Source organism: Neodothiora populina (assembly GCF_041146345.1).
Source record: "Neodothiora populina strain CPC 39397 chromosome Unknown canker_contig_16, whole genome shotgun sequence".
Lineage (NCBI taxonomy): Eukaryota > Fungi > Ascomycota > Dothideomycetes > Dothideales > Dothioraceae > Neodothiora > Neodothiora populina.
Genome location: NW_027191409.1, coordinates 1,344,692 through 1,365,038, shown reverse-complemented (window position 1 = coordinate 1,365,038; position 20,347 = coordinate 1,344,692). Strand labels below are relative to the sequence as shown.

The window sequence follows — 20,347 nt, the reverse complement described above, 5'->3', positions numbered from 1 at the left end:
CCCTTCCTCGTGGCTGCTAGAGGTTCTTGTGTTCTTGTGTCTTCTCTACTCTCAACGAGCATTGAACAATGCTGTCATCGAGGCGTAGCGTTGCGGCTAATGCTGTTCAAGCTCTGAGAGCAGAGAGGGTTGTTTGCGGTCCACAATGCAGGAGCATATCGAACACACTGCATGAACGCGGGTCGACCACGGACCTAGATAATAGCACGAACAGTAAGCTGAAGCTGTCTGTTCACTCGCTGGAGGGGAAGGGAAGACTGATATAAGGATTCCAGATCGTGAGCGCATTGTTGTCCTGGGCTCAGGTGAGGATCCACTTAAAACATCACATCAGGTGCTTCACGCATCACATGAAGTAGTACACCGATGATCTGACAACAGCAATCAATCACAACAGGCTGGGCTGGATACACACTTGCTCGAGATTTAGACAAGTCGAAATATCAAGTCGTCGTCGTTTCACCACGGTCGTATTTTGTGTTTACACCTCTGCTTGCTTCAACGTCGGTTGGCACGCTCGAGTTTCGCACCGCGCTTGAACCTGTACGCTCCCGGCGCACCAACGTCGATTTCTTCCAAGGATGGGCCGATCGAGTCGATTTCTCGAGGAAGACTCTCACGGTCGAGGAGGCTGTCCAGAATCCTCACCAAGGGATGTCATTAGCGGGTCCTCGTCATGCTCAAACCGATACTTTAGGAGAAAACCTAACGGTTGAGAAAAAGAAGGGAAAGATCTTTGATATGCAGTACGACAAGCTAGTAATTGCGGTGGGCTGCTACAGTCAAACTTTCAATACCCCTGGAGTTAGAGAACATGCATACTTCTTAAAGGATGTGGGCGATGCTAGGAAGATCAGGAACCGTTTGCTATCATGTAAGCAATTTCCAAGCCGCGGTTTCACGAAGTCTGCAGCTGATGATCATCTTAGGCTTCGAAAAAGCAGCGCTGCCCACCACGTCCGACACCATGAAGAAGCAGCTGTTGAACTTTGCGGTTGTCGGCGGTGGTCCAACAGGCATAGAATGGTCTGCTGAACTTCACGACATCATCCGCGAAGACATGGCGAAACTATATCCGAACCTCATGAAGTACTATCGTATTACAGTCTACGATGTCGCTCCCCAAGTACTAAGCATGTTCGACGACAAGCTCGCCAAGTACGCAATGGAGCACTTCAAGCGCGAGGGAATCAGAATCAGGACATCCCATAATGTCAAACAGCTGCGTCGGGGCTTACCGGCCAAAGTACTTGAAACGGGCGAAGTACAGGACGACATGAGCTGTTTCACTCTCGAAACGGAGCAAGAGGGTGAAGTGGGTGTAGGCATGGTTGTTTGGTCAACAGGACTTATGATGAATCCGTTCATAGCGGAAGCATTTAAAGATCCGTTCCATCTGCCTTCCCAGAACACAGAAGTCATTAGCAATGGAGTGAAAGGGGAGGACTGGGTGGTCCAGCGCAACGCCAAGAGCGGTGCCCTCATCACAGACGACCACCTGCGACTAAACCTCGTTCCACAAGCGCAGGAAAACACGACCGGACAGGCAGTGTTCAACGATATCTACGCGCTCGGAGATTGCGCCATGATCCAGGACAACATGCTGCCCGCGACAGCTCAGGTTGCTAATCAGAAAGCAAAATGGCTCGCCAAACACATCAACAAGGGTGATGTCAACAGCACTCGCTTCACCTACAAAGACCTGGGTGTCATGGCCTACATCGGCAACTGGAATGCTATTATGCAGAGCAGTGGCTCTGATATCAGTGGCAGATTTGCGTGGTTCATCTGGAGAGGCGCATATTTGGCGAAGAGTGTCAGCTGGAGGAATCGCATACTCATTCCGATGTACTGGTCAGTATCGTTCTATGAGCCCGAGCGTCTCTGTGGTCTCCTGCTAACAGTTTTTGATAGGTTCATCAATTGGATATTTGGCCGAGATATTTCGAGGTTCTGAGCTACTGTAGATGCATTCATACACTTCTGATCATTATTTAAGGCAAGATAATCTCATAGAGTGTATATGTACCATAGTCCCAAAAGAGTCGTTGCTGTAACGGCTGACCGCAAAAGTGCATCTCGATTTGCGATAAATTATCTGCGGCGCTAAGGTGTTGTTGAGGTTTGACAGCATATGCTCATCCCACATTCTCCACATGGCAACTCTCCACTGAGGGCTCTCTGGTGTTCACGGACCAGGTTTTCTTCCGTCATCTGGACGCTAAGACAGCGTTGAGCGGAGGATGAAGAGGTCGCTCATCTGATCGAAAGGCCAAATCGACCTCGCGTAGCCGACAAGTTCTTGCAATGATAAATTCTGGTTCTAGCTTGCAGAAAGATCTAAGATAAAACTGCAGGTCTTCAGATAAATTAGCATAAATGAGATGGTGATACAATAAGCGAGGCACTGTAGGATATTCGCGGACGTTTACAGTTGCGTGAGTCGACTTGCAATGCAGCTCGGTTGCAATAACCTAATCACGTCATGACGTACGAGGCTCTGGGGATGCCGGTGTGTGGATCGGCAGGTACATTGCGGGCCTCCGCGTGTTGGACAAACCCAAGGCAAGCACGGTAGCGGCGCCAGCAACAGTTTGAGGCCTGTTCAAATCAAACTCTTGGTAAGAACTCGAGATGTTCCTTCTCTTTCTCTATTATTTTCTGTCACTCCGGTTCTTCTGAGGCAGTCGCAGTCGTTGTCACGCTTTCGCCTTGAGCTGCGCACTTGCATCTCTCACCTCCTCTGTTCATCACATTCATCTACACTACCTTACCTCCATCTGTGATTCGCCAAAGCGGCTTCACCTCAGCATTATCTGTGGACTGCTTATTCCTATCGCTCCAACATTTTTGACTCCCGTCCCCTTCAGCCCAACCACATTTATTTTGGCATATCTTCCGTTTGCATTGACTCTAGTCGAATTGAGCTCGCTATAGCTTCGTCATCACTCTTACCTCTCTAATCGCGACCATGGCCCCCAAGCTTCAGCAGACTCAGGCCGTGTACCTGTTGCCTCTGAAAGATAATGGCTCTCCAGATGTGCCTGGCCAGTACCTCTACCTTCCTCCCCCTACTTCGCCAGCATACAAGATTCGATTTGTGATTGAGGGAACAAGCTCCATCTGCCGTGAAGGTAGTCTTTGGGTGAACGTTCCTTCGAACGGCGAGAGCTTCGACCGAAAGAGATATCACGAGTACAAGTAAGTGCTGGACTTATCTATCAAAGATAGCACGCAATGTAGCTGACATTGCGGTAGGCTGAAACCAGACTTCAATCGCAACATCGAGATTGATATTCCTGTACCGCACGCAGGAGCCTTTGCCTATTACATCACCTATACTCCTCTACCCAAGCTCGCTGGTTCCAGTGAAAAGCCCAAGACCACGCGGACAGAGACGTGGTACATTGATGTCTCTCCTCATCTTACCGTCCAGAACTCGACGTTGCCTTTGAAGTCACTGTCCATCATCTCATTGCTCTCAAAATTCATGGGCAAATATCCCACAGATTGGAACAGGAATCTTCAGGGCATCAGTGAAAGAGGCTACAACATGGTGCACTTCACCCCGCTTATGATTCGTGGTGATTCCAACTCACCATACAGTATCTACGACCAACACACGTTTGACAAGAGCATCTTTCCCAAGGGAGAAGCGGACATTGATGAATTGACCACCAAGATGGAGCGGGATTTCGGTCTCCTTTCTCTTACTGATGTTGTGTGGAATCACACTGCGAACAACAGCAAGTGGCTCGAGGAACATCCCGAAGCAGGATACAATCTGAAGACTGCACCGTGGCTACAAGGCGCATACGAGCTTGACAGCGCTCTCCTGAAGTACAGTAGTGAGCTAAAGAGCCGAGGCCTTCCCACCACTCTCAACAGCGTTGATGATTTGCTACGAATCATGGATGGTGTTAAGACTCATGTCATCGGAGCCATTCGTCTGTGGGAGTTCTACGTGGTCAACGTCGAGAGGGACGGTAATGCCGCTGTCACAGCCTGGGCCAATAACCAGATTGAATTCCCTGCAGACGTCAATCTCGCCACTGCTCAAGATTGGTCTCTCAAGCAGAAAGCGAATTGGGTCAAGGCTAATGCCATGACCGGTGTGGATCATATGGGTGATCGATTTGGTCGCAGGGTCGTCCCTGAGAAAGCTGCGGCTTTGCTCCAGGTTCTCCTTGGCAAGTTCAATGCTCAGGTCAACGGCGAGGGAGACATGCGAACTGCCCGCGGTACCATCACCCGATTCCTGAATGAGGTCAACCTGGATCACTACCGCGAGTATGATGCAGACGTTGCTGAGATCATGGAGCAAGTCTTCAACCGCACAAAGTACATGCGCATCGACGAACATGGCCCTAGAGTTGGCCCGATCACAATCGAAAATCCCCTTATCGAGTCGTATTTCACCAGATTACCCGTCAACGAGACCACTGAGAAGCACGATACCGGCTCTCTTGCACTGGCAAACAACGGCTGGGTGTGGGCTGCCGATGTCATGAAGGATAATGCCGGTCCTAACTCCAAGGTGTACATCCGACGAGAGCTCATCCCATGGGGCGATTGCGTGAAACTCAGATATGGAAGCGGTCCCGCCGATAGTCCTTTCCTTTGGGATTACATGGCGGGTTACACGAAGCTCATGGCCAAGCATTTCCATGGCTTCCGTATTGACAACTGTCACTCGACTCCCCTTCACCTGGCTGAGTACATGCTCGATCAGGCTCGCAGCGTTCGCCCGAATCTGGTCGTTATGGCCGAGCTTTTCTCTGGCAGCGAAAAGATGGACTATGTCTTCGTGGAGCGCCTTGGCCTGTCTTGTCTCATCCGAGAGGCTATGCAGGTTTGGAGCACAGACGAAATGAGTCGCCTCGTGCACAAGAACTGTGGCCGCCCTATCGGCAGCTTCGAACTCAATGTGGTACAGAATGCCGACAAGGCTGCTTCGCTGGCTAGCGATGACAGCAATAGCGAGGGGAGTGTCGAAGTGGTCCACAACATTAGACCCGCCGAGGTTCATGCTCTGCTTATGGACTGCACTCACGACAACGAAACTCCTACTCAACGACGAGATGCCAGAGATACCCTGACCAATGCCGCTCTCGTTGCCATGTGTGCTAGTTCCATCGGCAGCGTTTTCGGTTATGACGAGGTCTACCCACAGCTCATCGAGTTGGTTCACGAGACAAGACCATATGACTCTCCATACTCCAATGGCAGGCCAATCAAGGTCGGCGAAGGCCCGGGTATCGGCGGTGTCAAGCGTCTGCTCAACCAGCTCCACACCATCATGGGCAAGGACCATTACGACGAGACCCATATTCATCACGATGGCGAATACATCACGGTGCACCGCATGCACCCGAAGTCCCGCAAGGGCTACTATCTAATTGCTCACACCGCTTATCCCGGCTATGGCAATGGCAATGGCGGTTTCCAGCCACAAAGGCTTACTGGTTCAAGAGCTACTTTGCTCGGAGCATGGAACCTCGAGGCCGATCAGAGCAATGAGGCAAAGCAAGCTGCGATCAAGGACAAGGTCCTCAGGGGTATCCCGTCCCAGACCAAGGATCTACGTGGTGTCAAGGTCGATGTTCAAGGCGATGATACTGTCATCTCCGTTCCCGAAAAGTTCCCTCCCGGCAGTGTTGCGGTTTTCGAGACTTGGATTCCTGGCGCTGATCACACTGATGGACTTGAGAAGTACATAACCTCCGGCGCGAGAGATGCCTTCAGGGAGTGCGATCTCATTGATCTCAACATCATCATGTACAGAGCCGACTCGGAGGAGAAGGCGTCCACCAGCGGTGCCGACGGTGTCTATAGCATTCCAAACTTTGGCCCACTGGTCTACTGCGGACTACAGGGTTGGTGGAGTGTCTTGAGAGATGTCATCAAGAACAACGACCTTGGACATCCGATCTGCGATCACCTCCGATCGGGAACTTGGGCATTCGACTACATCACCCAGAGGTTGGAGAAGATGCAGGAACGAAATGGCTACTCTCGTCTGGCAGGTCCTGCGACTTGGCTCAAGGAGCGTTTTGCAGCCACCCGGAAGCTGCCAAACTTCCTCATCCCTCGATACTTCGCTCTTGTCATCCAAACTGCTTACACGGCTGGTTACGAACGTGCCGTCGAGCAGATGAGCGACAATGTCCAACACGGTCAGAAGTTCCTCAAGGACCTCGCAATGGTCAGTGTGCAGCTCGAGGGCTACATGCAAAACGCGTCGCTTTGGCCTAACAAGCTCGTTCCGTCTTTGGCTGCAGGTCTTCCACATTTCGCTCAAGATTGGGCAAGATGCTGGGGCCGCGATGTCTTTATCTCGCTTCGCGGACTTCTTCTGTGCACTGGTCGTTATGCCGACGCTAAGGAGCACATCAAGGCTTTCAGCAGCGTCGTGAAGCATGGTATGATTCCTAATCTGCTTGGCTCTGGCAAGATTCCTCGTTACAACTCGCGCGACTCGGTCTGGTTCTTCTTGCAGAACATTCAGGACTACTACAACATGGCTCCCAACGGTGTTTCTATCCTTAAGGAGCGCATTCCAAGACGTTTCCTACCTTACGACGACACTTGGTTCCCTTGGGATGATCCTCGTGCTTACTCGCAGACCTCCACTGTCGAAGACGTCATTCAAGAATGTCTGCAGCGCCACGCATCTGGCATGCACTTCCGTGAGGCCAACGCAGGGCCGTCCATTGACTCTCAAATGAGAGATGCTGGTTTCAACATTGATATCGAGACTGACTGGGAGACCGGCATCATCTTCGGTGGCAATGAGTGGAACTGCGGCACTTGGATGGACAAAATGGGCGAGAGCGAGAAGGCTGGTAGCAAGGGTGTCCCGGGAACCTCCCGCGATGGTGCACCCGTGGAGATGACTGGCCTGCTCTACAGCTGTCTCAAATGGGTGAATCAGATGGGTCAGAAAGGAGAGTACAAGTACCACGGTGTGAGCACCAAGGGTGACAAGGTCATTACCTTCAAGGAATGGGCCCAGAAGCTCAAGGACAACTTCGAACACTGCTACTACGTTCCCTCTAATGCCGCCGAGGACAGCAAGTACAAGGTTAACAGCAAGATCATCAACCGTCGCGGCATCTACAAGGATGTATACAAGTGCAGCAAGGAGTACCGCGACTACCAACTTCGGCCTAACTTCCCGATTGCGATGGCTGTCGCACCTGATCTCTTCGACCCCGATCATGCGCACGAGGCTCTTCTGCAGGTAGACGAGAACCTGATGGGACCCCAAGGCATGGCTACGCTTGACCCGTCGGATATGGAATACTACCCCAACTATATCAACAGCGAAGACTCGACCAACTTCCATACTTCCAAGGGTCGCAACTACCACTCTGGACCTGAGTGGGTCTGGCCACGCGGGTTCTACCTTCGTGCGCTCCTCAAGTTCGATCTCATGCGTCGCAAGACCCCAGAAGAGAGAATCGAGGCGTTCCAGCAAGTCACACAAAGACTTGAGGGATGCAGGCACATGATCCGTGAAAGCCCGTGGGCCGGTCTGACGGAGCTGACGAACCAGAACGGTTCGTTCTGTGGTGATTCGGTAAGTTGATTCGATGGATCGATTTCTTTTTCATATTACTAACAGTAAAAATAGTGTCCTACCCAAGCATGGAGTGCTAGTTGCCTCATCGACTTGTACCAGGATGCAGCCGAGTACGCGACCTGAGAGAAGCACAGCGAGAGCGGAGAGAGTGTATGACTCTGATGTCATTACGAATACCGAGAGCGTGGCGTCAACTGCGATTGTCTAGTTGCGCATATGAAAAGCTTGAGCGTGTTATTGTTGTTGAGGCGCGACCTAAAACCTACCGTATATATAATCTAAAGACCTATGGCAACATTTCTATGCAGAGTCCGATGAACGTGTGCTGATAATATTTCGGTTTTTTGTTTCTATGGAGGTTATGTATCGTACAGGCGAAGAGCGAGCTTGTCGAGACTGCTGGCTCCTAAGCCTGCTTTGTTGTTACAGGTCTGAACATGATGGAATGAGGCGCATCGAAACCCTTGCCGCCGCTCGCAGCGCGAGCATCAAAATCGAGCTTGTGCAACTCCTGAAAGCCCTTGTGTAGATAGAGCGGCCTCCCCAGCCGACTCGACTCAAGATAAACGGGTATGCCCAATCTATCAGCCTCGACGAAACCCCAGTCCAGACACATTGCGCCCACACCTCTCCTGTGATGATCCGGATCCACAGCCAGAACCTGCAGATGCGCATGCGGGTTTCCGCCCAGATTATCCCTTCTCACCCGTGAAATGGTGCCGAAGAAGGCAGCCATGAACTTCGAGTCCGTCGTCGGAGCCAGGGGTTCGGCGGCGTTTTGCGCGTCTTCGGCTGCCAGGTCTTCTGGCGTGCGTGGTTTGGGGTAGAATTCCCATGCGCTGATGCCTATCGGTCTGCCACCGCTTGCCGTCTTCTTGCTCTGCTCCCCCTCCGAAACTTCAATGTCCTGGATGACTTCAGGTGGTATATTGGGGTATTTCTCCTTCAGGAGCGGGATCGAGACGTCACCCTCCAGCGGCGCCAGATCGGTATCGACCACAATCATGAATCTCGGGTAGGGCTTTCTCGAGTCGTCAGCGGTGGTGGGATCAGAGATCTTGCTGAGTGTGGATCGCATGTCGTGGGTTGCGTCTGCTGGAGTGTAGCCGTTTGGGTGGAACATGGGCATGAGGCCTTCGTTCGGGATGGAGAATGCGTGTAATTTTATTCTGTTGTAGGCCGGGAGGTCGGCGGGTCGGAGAGGGCGGAGTTCGAGGGGCATGGTTGCGGTGCAGGAGGTGGTGGTGCTTGTCGGTTTATGCGGAGAACGGTAGATTGAAGACTGGACTATTACTGTCGTGGTCAAGGTGGTGAAATCGAGCGACAACGTCGATTGCGTTATAACCTCATGATTTTCACATCTCGTTGTCGCAGGATTGGAGCTCGTAACATCGCTCCACTCCACAAGTGTTATACTACCTGCCTAATGCGGAACTTTGTTGCCTACCGATCATGAGTGTAATAGCATGTGCTAGCAGTGACTCATACGCGGAGAGATCTATATGTGATGCGATGTCGTGAGTATACAGCGGTGTCCCTTTTAGGAGGACCGGACTACGATTAGGTATATGGCCTCAAGAGGTGTTACTCGTAGATAAGGTAGAGAGGGAAAGGTTCATCTCATTCATCTCATGCAGCTGACGACATAAAGTGAAGTGACAAGATCAATGTCGGATTTTGCGCATTTGTCATCCCCGACATTAGGCTTTGAGGTTGAATGTTTGCCTCGTGTGACCGCGACCGGACTGGCAATTGCATGCAGAAATAGTACTTGTAGTAGTAGTATCCATGCTCCATTACCGTTCAAGGTCAGAAGGTGTGTAGATCAGCTATGGAAAGAGTTGCATGCACGCCTAGCGCCTTATAGAGTACATACTCATCCTGGTTTACAGAGAGATACAGTACTATATCTTTGCGGGATAGTGAAATATTAATAGGAGCGACGCCTACAATACAAGTACGTTTGGCATGTGACGTCTCATCATGCTTAAACTCGAGCCGGAAAGTCTCTACTCGAGAGCCTGCACTCTATATTTACAAGGATCGTGTGGCAAACACAGCATTGTTGAAAAAGGCTCTATGTAACTGTACAGTACATACCGTATACTCGCCGCTTGCTGACCCAACACCTGTCAACATTTTTGAGACGATAATAGTAATGAGCAATAAGATTGCGGCTCTACCGAACACGCGTTTGGTCTTGGCATGGAGATCCAACAACCTTAAGCATTTAATGCCAAGAGGTGTGACTTTGTTGCATTGAGGATACACGGAGATGTGCATGGTCTATGATCTACTTCTATTGATCTCTGCTCTACATGCCTTACAATACTTAGATATTCAAACAACCGCTCCGTACAGAAACAAGCAAATCTCGACAAAGCTTCAGGAGCGAAAGTCAGGTAAACTTACAGGGTAACGGCCAAACTTCTCCTGGCCGATTATAGTGGCACTAGCGTCGCCTCCCCGTATTGCAGAGCCGGACTCAAAAACACAGAACGCCCAGCGCTTTCGCCGAGCCCACGGATTCGAAGCTGTTTGTCTTCCTTTACAACACGCTCTTTCTCCCTTAGACATTCTTCGTTTGGCGCCGATCTGTTTCTTGTGTAGCAGACGATAGATCCTCCGTTCCCCAGTCCATTACGCCTGTTCTTGTTTCCGGGTCTGCTGTATAACCTGGCCTTTCTTGGTCCGACAGTTGACAGCTTCCTATTCGATATACGGTTTCTCCTTCTGCCAAAGCTTCATCATGGTCGCCAAAGCTGTCCCCAACGAGGCAGGCATTGCCATCCTGTCTTACTGCGGTAGCTCTATTTTAATGACTGTTATGAACAAATATGTCTTGAGCGGACATAGCTTCAACATGAACTTTTTCTTCCTCTGCGTGCAGGTATGTATCCATAAAGTGTAAACAATGCAACGCAAGTCAGGGGCTTCGTTGCGCCGGCGATACCGACATGACCAGAAACTGACCATCCTCGCAGAGCTCTGTTTGTATCATTACTATTTCGACGCTGAAAGCGATGGGTATCATCAATTTCAGAGATTTCAAGACGGACGAAGCGAAAAAGTGTAAGTTTATAATTTCCGGCGTTGCCACGTTGTATGATATCAAAATACTCAAACCTCATCAAAAGGGCTTCCTGTAACTGTGCTTTTGGTCGGTATGATCTACACTTCGACCAAGGCCCTGCGATTCCTTTCTATTCCGGTTTACACTATCTTCAAGAACTTGGCCATTATCTGCATTGCGTATGGCGAGAAGCTCGTCTTCGGCAACGCAGTGACGAGCATGGCGCTTTTCTCCTTTGGTCTTATGGTTCTAAGTTCCGTCATTGCCGCATATGGCGATATTCAACATGCCTTGGAAACGCACGCCAACGCCGGAGCTCACATTGCCACTTTGAATGCCGGTTACCTGTGGATGTTCGCAAACTGCTTCTGCAACGCAGCCTTCGTCCTCGCAATGCGCAAGCGCATAAAGATCACCGGATTCAAGGGCTACGACACCACCTTCTACAACGAGCTTCTCGCAATCCCCATCCTTCTGTGCTCGTCCATCCTCACCGAAGACTGGTCATCCGCAAACGTCACCCGTAACTTCCCCCCTGACAGCAGGAACTATCTTCTCGGAGCCATGGTCTTGACGGGTCTGTGCGCCGTCTTCATCTCGTACACCTCCGCATGGTGCGTGCGCGTCACTTCATCAACGACTTACTCCATGGTCGGCGCACTCAACAAGCTCCCCCTCGCCATTTCAGGTCTTGTCTTCTTCGACGCCCCCGTCACTTTCCCCAGTGTCTCTGCCATCTTCGTCGGCTTCGTCAGTGGTCTCGTTTATGCGCTCGCCAAGACCAGACAGAGCAAGGACGCCAACGCCCCCGTTCTGCCCACTTCTTCGAACTCGAACGCCGAGAAGGACAGCTCGAAGGAGAAGGCATGAGAGTAGACTAGATGAGACGATGGGGTTTTGGGATGTATGTTGTATGTGTGTACGTCAGTGTGTGTTTGATGGAGTCGGGGGCAACTTTTGAATGGTGTTTTTGGAACTCTCTTGAATTCGGGCAAGATATATTCGCTCGAGTCTAAATTCTTAAAAAGACCAGCAAGGGGATTTCCTTTCCGGAAAGGCGTTTCTAGGCGCAAGATTGTAGTCCCATTCCTTTCCTTTATCTTTGCCATACCTAAACAATAGCTCACGAGCGAAGAAAGAGGTCAAAGCCGAAGTAGAATCATGAGAGGGAGACGAGACCTGCACTGCATTGCACTGCACACAAACATGAGATCTTGTACTGTTTAAGGAGAAAGCGCTCTAGACGATTTTACCTTTTTTGAGTTTTTATGAAATGCTGCTCGACCCTGTAGAAGAGAAAGAGTGAGGCCGAGGAGTTCATATAAAAAATTATTTCAAGCGAATTGGAAAGCACAGGATTAAGACAATCTTTCTATAGACGACACTTCTTCTTTTTCCCAGTCTACAGTCAAAAATATGTTACACCCATGACAAAAACGACCTCAAATGACGGATATGAAATGTACTGTGCAAAGCAAACAGAAAACAAAGATCGACAAAGATCATGAACGACAGACACTTCTCCATCTCGGACTCGGGACAAATCACGACACGCAGCAACTTCGTCTTCAAGCATGTCTCCTGAACAAAAGAAACTTTAACCACATCCTTCCACACGCATGCACCGGTCAGAGACCATCTCAAGCAACGCCCTCGACGTCCGCATCACGACGGCACCGCGTCCAAGTCCCTCAGTGATTCAAGGCTCAGACATTGCGTGCCAACCTTCCCATCGCAAATATATTGTCCCGCCTCGAGTACTTGCCCACAACCCTATCTCTATGATTCGAAGGGAACGGCATCGCTCGGTGTCTAACAGCATTGACATTCGGGTCGGCGGCAATGGCAGCTGTACAAGCAGCCCGAAGCGCGGCGGGGGTGGGTCTGTGGGCGGGATTTGCCTGCAGACAGTCGTTGACGAGATTGCGTAGAGCTTGAGAGTATGTGGCGGCCACGTCGATGTTCACTGGACCAGGGCCGATGGCGTCGACGTCGGGCACCCATGGGTCGGCTCCGATAGCAGAGAAGGGCATGGGCCAGACTGCTACTGTGGCACCTGCTGGAGTCGGGCGTGGGACGACGTAGTAGTCGATCTGGGGAGGACGAGTCTCGAGACGCATCATTGCGAGCATGACGCGTGCGATCTGCCAGTTGTTGGTGTGGGACAGGAGGCGTACCCAAGTGGTGCTGAGTAGTTGTTGGGCTTGACGCCCCCGCCTGGCGAACACGCCTGGGTTGTATCTTCTGTCAAACAGTTCTGGAGGATCGTAGCCCTCCGTGTGGGCATCCTTTAGACGAGGCCAGCGAGGATTGTCGGCACGAGCTGCCAGTGGGTTAGTCAAGCGTCCACTGCCGAAGTCGCCCAGCTTGGGCTCTGGGTAGGTCCTGAACTCGGTGGCATTTGCTGCGCCGAGGAAGACTGTTTGAGCGAGAGTCAGATTTGATCTACAATGTCAGGTCCAGAAATGAGTGGAAGAAAGGACAGATAGATTACCATTTCCCGTTTTGAGGTCTCTGTTGGAACGTTAGTCTCTAGTCTATGTGAAGCGCGAATTGACCAGATGTACATACTGATGGATGACTTGCGAATTAGGAGGATCTCCACGAGCTGGATCCAGGTTGGGAGGAGCATCCATGTCGCAAGCTGCTATAGCCAAACTCTCAAACACCCACCTGATAGAGACGTCAGCTCGAGATAGCTTGTTGCACAAATGGCGGAAAAGCATCATTACCATATGAACGTCTCGGGAATTGCTCGCGGCCTATGAGCATTACGGTGTCTCCTGATCAAGTCATCGATATCCTGATGGTCACAGAACTCAAGGTAGAGCCGCCATGCATCCCTCTGACTAGAAAGCTGGTAATTGCGTGCTCTCACTATGTGTTGGCGCGGCATGACGGACCTGAGGATTTTTGCGATAAAGTACTCCCTGGGTTCTCTCTTGCGGCGATCCATCATGTAGTTGTCGTCATCTGCGTAGTCGGCCGGGGCCATTTGGATGTCTTTGACGACTACACGGTCAACGATACGTCCATAAGCCCCGCGTTCTACCCAGAGGTTTGCAATGCCATTACCACCTCTCCCCAGGAGTCTACCTCCCATCCAATCACCTGGGTAGCGAGCTGTGGGCCTTGATCTGCGTGTACGAATATAGTTCTCGTAACGATCACGCTGACCAGCCGTCATGTTACTATAGCGCACGTGCGTCCAGTCCATTATGGTGTATTGGTGCTAAGGTACTATGATCATAAAATGGGATAGCAATGCTTGTATCCGTGATGTTGTTCGACAGCGAAGGAATAATTGAACATGGAGAAGAACCTACTATAGTATATCGAAGTTTCTTTGTCTTGATGCTCTGCTCACTTTTGCTTTGTGTCATGTTCATCGCTGTTCCCGGAAAACAAGCCTGTTCTAGCAGTTTACATTTCCTTTGTCCTGGAAGGGACAAGATACTATAAGATTAGTCGTTGTAGGAATGTTGTGCTCAATGTATGGCATAAACAGGATCGATCGATCGAATGTGCCTTTTGCAAGTGTGATATAACCCACACGACGACTATGCGGAGTGCAGTAGATGAAATCATAATCGCCACTGACTTTAGGTTGCAAGTGGGCATCTGAATTCGCCAAGGTGAGTTTGACTGATTTTTGAAGTTGCAATCTTTGGACAGATGATTATTCAAAGAAGTGAGCGCGTGCTATTGCGAGGCTGACGGGAATGATCATTGTTTAGCGTGTGACAGCGGCTGCGAGATATCCACTCAAGGTATTATATCGGCTCTAGATTATTACTCTACTCCATCGATCAGTCCAAAAGTGAGTGAGTCTTCTGCCGCTTAACGTACATGGATTGGTTACCGTAGCAAAAGATCATGCTGGTACCAGCTGGAGTAACGCTGGCTATTTGTAGTCACTTGACGATACAGCTACTATTGTTATCTTTATCCTCTTCCTTCTGGTACATGTATGCATTTTGAAATTTGCTCGCTATGTACAATCTTGATGGAGCATCCACCAGTCCTACTATGCTTTGCGATGATATGCCAAACAGAAGGTTCAAACGCCACTATGCTTCTTGGGGAGCACCCTTATGCATAGCCAGGGCCCCAGAAGCTGAATCGTCTGCATATGTAGATTCCAAAATCAAATCGTGTCCTTCATGATAGAGTGTGGTCGTCAAATTAGGTTGCATATGATTTCCACTCATTAGTGGATTTACTCGAGCCTTGGAATGCTTTCATTCGTCTTGATTTTCGAAATTCGTACTTCTTCGCTCTCGAAGAAGTCCTCGCGCCTGATGCCTGATCGGTCGCACATGCTCCTGAAGATACCGCCGGCATCGTACAATGTGATGGGACGGTCAAGCTCGGCAATGCGGCCCTTGTCCATGACGCAGATACGGTCGTAGCCGATGATGGTCTTGAGTCTGTGTGCGATACACAACAGAGTCTTGCCCTTGAAACCCTGCACAATAGTGCGTTGGATCTTTTGATCGGTCTCGAAATCGACGGATGAAGTAGCCTCATCGCAGACAATGATCTGCGAGTTACGGACGAGCGCACGTGCCAATGCCATAAGCTGTCGTTGGCCGAGAGAGAAATTCAAGCCCTCCTCGTCCACGGTCGAATCAAGATTGATGCGGCTGGTTATGTCCATCATATCCTGTTCGTTGCCAACAAGATCGGCCTGGCGCAAGGCAGACCATAGCTCCAGGTCAGTGTGCTCATTAAAAGGGTCCAGGTTGCTGCGGATGGTACCGCGGAAGAGGGTAGGGTCTTGAGGAATAATGGAGAGGCGAGAACGAAGGTCTTTGAGACCAATAGTCGAAATGTTCACGCCGTCTACAGTAATCTGTCCGCCTGAGATCTCGACTAAGCGGAAGAGTGTCGACATGATTGACGACTTGCCGGCACCAGTGCGACCTACCACACCAATACGCTCGCCACCCTGAACGCGCATGCTGAGACCTTGGAGAACCAAAGGGAGGCCATCGCGGTAGCGCATTTGTACATCGTCGAAGACGATCTCACCCTTCTCGGGCCAAGTTGGTCGAACATCGACAGTATGGAGAGAAGCTTCCTCTTCGAGCTGTGTACCGTAGTATTGGATACGTTCAGTCGAGTTCATGTTGTTCTCTACCTCAGCAAGCTGTCGGACTGTGAACTGAATCATCTGGACAACCGACAGAATGTATGATAGGACAAGACCGGCAATGCTAGGGCTGACATTAAAGCGCGAGGTCACGACCAGTATGCCAGTGACGAAGACCAGTAATGTACCGATAGCATCAAGACGTACGGAAAGCCAGCGTTGGTTAGAGAAAGTCAAGAAGTATGCACCATCCATGATGTCAACGGCGTCGCGCACTTTTCTAGCGAATTGATCCTGTAGACCGTACGCTCTGATGGTAGATACACCGACCACGGCTTCACTGAAACGTGAGAAGACATTACTGCGCAAGACCGCCTCGTGGCGCTTGATCTCACGAGCAGATGATCGGTAGTAGCTAGCGGCGAACAAGAACATGACGAACAAAGGTCCGAGGGCGATGGCAAAGTAATAGAAGTAGGCGATGATCAAGATGAAGACGGCAATAATTTGTGCCATGGTCATAAAAAACATGCGGAAAGAATCGGTCAAAGCGTTGTCCATGGTATCAACATCTTTAGAAAATCGATTGGTGATTCGGCCGAGCGGGGTGGTGTCGAAGAAAGACATGGGAGCACGAAGGACTCGGGTGACTGCCTGGTGTAGAAGTGTCTTGCTGGCTTGGGTTCCGCAGAAGGTCAACAAAGAGGAAAACGTGAACATCATAAGAGCCTGGAAAGCACCGAGACCACCGTAAACACCGATCTGTCAATCGTTAGCATTTGCGAATCAGCCACATAGACAAGAGACGCCGACTTACGTATTGTCCGCGGGAATAACCGAACTTGTCAGACGTCCACCAGGACAGCCAAAGACTAGTAACAATGTTCGCGCCTTGAGAAATAATGAGAGTGATGATGATCAGCGGGGCGAACCAAAGAGACCCAGAGGCTCTGATATAGGCCACATAGGTGTCGAAGGAAACGCTCTTCACCGCACGTTCTTCGACCTGCATCAGTGCCGCAGCAGGCTTCTTGCCGCCCTTGCTCTTCTTGATTTCCTTCTTCTCGCCTTCGACTTCGTCTTCGTTGACTTCGTCTTCTTCTCCCTGCTTCTCTTCCTTTGCAGTGGTGGCCATGAGCTTCTGGAACTCTTCGTCATTGGCCATAAGATCGTTGAAAGTTGCGACTGTGTGCACACGGCCTTCCTTCATCCAGATGATTCGGTCGCAAAGGTGCAACACATGAAGTTGGTGAGTGGCCAAGACTCTGCACTTGCTCGCAAGCAATCCGCAGATCGCGTTGTCCATAATATGCTTTCCGACGTGGGCGTCAACAGCCGAAAGCGGATCATCCATCAGCACGATGTCTGCGTTGAAGTAGATTGCACGCGCAATGTTCAACCTCTGCTTCTGCCCACCAGACACGGTGATACCGCGCTCGCCAATCTCTGTCTGATCGCCGTTGGGAAGCATATCTAGATCAGCACGGAGAGCACACGCATCAACCACCTCGTCGTACCACTCAGGGACGAAGTCTTTGCCAAAGACGATATTCTCCTTGACTGTTGCATTTTGGATCCACGCGTACTGGGGACAGAATGCGCGTGAGGCACCCAGAACTACCTCGCCGGTCGTCCTGCGCATGTCACCTGCCAAGGCGGCGAGAAGTGAGCTTTTGCCGGATCCAACGCTACCAATGACTGCAACCAGCTCATTCCGAGCAATGGAGAGGTCTAGGCCCTTGATCTCGAAAGGGTGCTTGTCTTCCTCGGTTAATGTGCTGCTACTATCAAGTCCATCAGAAGAGGCTGGACGATTTTTGGCAGCTTTCTCTGCATCCTTGGCTGCCTTTTTGTCGACTTTGGCTTTTGCCTTGTCCGCTTTCTTTTCTGCCTTGGCCTGCTTTGAAGACTTGGGACCACCAGGGCCAGCATCCGGGTCTTGAGTAGGATTGCGTTCCCACGTGAAGTCGGCATTCCTGATTACAACGGCATCTTTGTTTGCATAATCCCACTCTGCCTCATCTTGGGCCTCTTCTGCAAGCAAAAACTCTTCGATACGGCCGATAGAAGCAGAGGCATCCACGACCTGGCCAATGACGAGAGGTAATAAGTTGAGAGGGAGACGGAGGCCGTTAAACAAAGCCAGAGAAGAGAAGATCTTGCCAGCCTCGAGGCCGTGATTCGTGAGGGAGAAAGTGATAAAGGCGAGCATAGAAGCGAAAACGGGCATGGACATGGAGACAGCCATGATACCGTTACGAATGTTCAGCAAGACTTGGATCTTGCTGATTTCGCGAGAACGAATGTCGCGCAGACGGCCAAGGAAGGACGTTTCCCATCCGAAGTACTTGACAAACCTTACACCTTGCAAGATCTCTTGCATCAGGCCGACTCTCTGATCAGTGATTTTATTGATCTCATTTCTGCGCTTGAACAAGGTCTTGATGGTTCGACCTAGGATAGGCATGGCAATGATCAAGAGACCGAAACCAGCCAGTGCGCTGTACGTAATGTTGATAAGTAGCAGGACAAGAGTCAGCACAATGGAAATTGGTGAAGCCCAGATCATATGAAACATGGCGGAGGCTTGATCGATTCGATAAGTATCGGTCGACATCAGATTAATGATTCTTCCGTTGGACCAGCCCTGGCCATCTCCCGAAACGTTCTTTGCCTTGTCCTTGACGGCCTTGTTCTTCTTACCAAGCTTCTGCTTGAACCACTTCTTCTCCTCTTTGCTACCGGGGGCGAAGCCTTCGGGCATGGTGTCCTTCTTGTCGGTGTCTTTGCCGCCGGACTTGGCTCGACCCGACAATCTCATGGCCTTGTCGAAGATGACAGATATGGTCACAGCTCGTGCCTGACCACCGACGATCATTCCACGGTAGATGAAATGGTTCGTACACACACTCTGAATCTGCTGCAAGCAAGTGACACCAATGACAAGACCGATGCCGTGGCCAATGTGGGGAGCAGGCTGACCAGTGTATTTTGCTTGATATGCCTCGGTGGCAAAGTTGATGAGATAGCGTAGAACGAAAGGCGACAAGACCTGGACCACGGCAGCGATACCCTCACAGAGGCCTCCGAGGAGGAACTCCTTCTTGAAAGTATCGTACAGAGCACCACGAAGAGGATTGACGTCTCCGTTGGCTACTCTTCTCTTGAATGAGGCGTTAAGTCTCTCGGCCAAGACGTCAGTGGATCGATTGGGGTTAACAGTCCATAGATCATTGAATTCCAGAGTTCTTTGATATCCCACCTCCATGATAGGCGCCATCCACTGGAAAGTAAGAAGGCTGAAGAAGCCAGCATTGTATTCCGGGCAGACGGTCCTTTCCTGGGGGATTGGGGGTGGGTGTTTCATCTTGAAGGGATTCAATTTCGTACTCCATGAACGCTTCTCCGTCGGTGTGCTGTGCTTTTCTGACTGGACTGTGATGCTGCTGTCGCCTGAGGAGGTCCAATTACTTGTGGATCGCGCTATGGGGTATCTTTGGCCGAGTTTGCCATCCTCCAAGGCCTTGGCCTCAGCGGCGTCTTTGTCGACTACGTTTTCTACGTTCGCGTGCTTCTCATCTGCCACTCTTTCAAAGGGTTCCTCTGCCACAGGCTGGGCGGTTATGGCGTTTGCTTCAGGCGGGGGATTTGCGTCGCCCGAAGTCCATACTGACTCTGGGACTGGAGCGCCAGTCGTAGTCATGATGTCGTTTAAAGCAGCACGTGTGTTTTAAACGTGGCAATAGTTCATACCCTGAGGGTTATTGATCAGAGTAGGTGACAATGCTGACGGAAGGGAAAAGACGCATCATGTTAAAGAAGAGGAAGACCCGCAAGGAAGGAGGCAAAGCTACCTAAGGCAAGGTAACAGTGATTGTAAATGTTGCATCTCATCATCCCAAAGGGCTCATCATAGACATTCATCGGTGTTTAGCAACATCCGACACGAGATTGTTCAGCCGCCTAAGTCTTCTGGCGGATTTACTGCCGCTTTCGACCTAGCGGCGTCAACCAAGAGACTGCGATTGGCTGGCCACGTCAATCCGGCACGGGGAGAAATCAACTAGGTTCAGTGGTTCATATCCTCGAAGCTTATACCATGCTTAGCTGTGCTCACCTCACCCGCCTGTCTGGTGCAATGAGCAAATCTGGGACCGTGAGTCATGGAGAGCCGGACTACGCGGACCATTGTTTGCGCCGAAGTCCGTGATTTCTGGTTGCTCTATAATCGGTCTGGCTGGACATCCAACGCACGATGACAATGCGATATATTGTAGAGTTCGTGCACCTTGAGACAAGATACAGTACATGTCCAGAGTGGCAGCCTTGACCATAGGAGACCTGCAATGCATCTCCCACCGCTGTTGGTGCGATGAGGGGTAGACACGTTATGCCTTACCGGACCCAAGCGATAGGGCGATATTGTGCACAAACAGGAAGGTCGGAGGAAGGAGGGAATATTCGGCCGACTCTGACCCACCTTCGGATAGTTGATTGGGTGATTACGAGTAGGGTCAAGCGCATTGACCTTTCTTTTGCTTACCTTGGACGGAAGGATCACAGATGGGTATAAAGGCACGCACAGGTGTTCAGG

The 20,347-nt window shown here is 50.7% G+C and overlaps 6 protein-coding genes across 6 annotated transcripts; 3 read left to right on the top strand and 3 right to left on the bottom strand.

The window, feature by feature from the left end:
• Positions 1–68: 68 nt before the first annotated feature.
• Positions 69–1,957, top strand: AAFC00_003793 (uncharacterized protein; the record flags this gene model as incomplete). The annotated part of the gene is made up of 5 exons (XM_069343316.1): positions 69–213; positions 276–305; positions 398–874; positions 930–1,854; positions 1,915–1,957. 5 exons carry the CDS (start codon positions 69–71, stop codon positions 1,955–1,957), a joined length of 1,620 nt encoding a protein of 539 aa, XP_069201143.1.
• A 1,014-nt stretch (positions 1,958–2,971) lies between these two features.
• AAFC00_003792 (uncharacterized protein) lies at positions 2,972–7,708 on the top strand (the record flags this gene model as incomplete). The annotated part of the gene is made up of 3 exons (XM_069343315.1): positions 2,972–3,201; positions 3,259–7,582; positions 7,637–7,708. The coding sequence occupies 3 exons, from the start codon at positions 2,972–2,974 to the stop codon at positions 7,706–7,708; spliced, it is 4,626 nt and encodes a 1,541-aa protein (XP_069201142.1).
• A 283-nt stretch (positions 7,709–7,991) lies between these two features.
• Positions 7,992–8,807, bottom strand: AAFC00_003791 (uncharacterized protein; the record flags this gene model as incomplete). The annotated part of the gene is made up of 1 exon (XM_069343314.1): positions 7,992–8,807. The coding sequence occupies one exon, from the start codon at positions 8,805–8,807 to the stop codon at positions 7,992–7,994; it is 816 nt and encodes a 271-aa protein (XP_069201141.1).
• A 1,527-nt stretch (positions 8,808–10,334) lies between these two features.
• Positions 10,335–11,528, top strand: AAFC00_003790 (uncharacterized protein; the record flags this gene model as incomplete). The annotated part of the gene is made up of 3 exons (XM_069343313.1): positions 10,335–10,475; positions 10,570–10,657; positions 10,723–11,528. The coding sequence occupies 3 exons, from the start codon at positions 10,335–10,337 to the stop codon at positions 11,526–11,528; spliced, it is 1,035 nt and encodes a 344-aa protein (XP_069201140.1).
• Positions 11,529–12,364: 836 nt separating this feature from the next.
• AAFC00_003789 (uncharacterized protein) lies at positions 12,365–13,875 on the bottom strand (the record flags this gene model as incomplete). Its single annotated transcript, XM_069348113.1, has 4 exons — positions 12,365–13,077; positions 13,153–13,172; positions 13,230–13,331; positions 13,391–13,875. 4 exons carry the CDS (start codon positions 13,873–13,875, stop codon positions 12,365–12,367), a joined length of 1,320 nt encoding a protein of 439 aa, XP_069201139.1.
• Positions 13,876–14,877: 1,002 nt separating this feature from the next.
• Positions 14,878–19,456, bottom strand: AAFC00_003788 (uncharacterized protein; the record flags this gene model as incomplete). The annotated part of the gene is made up of 2 exons (XM_069343311.1): positions 14,878–16,515; positions 16,571–19,456. The coding sequence occupies 2 exons, from the start codon at positions 19,454–19,456 to the stop codon at positions 14,878–14,880; spliced, it is 4,524 nt and encodes a 1,507-aa protein (XP_069201138.1).
• Positions 19,457–20,347: the final 891 nt, after the last annotated feature.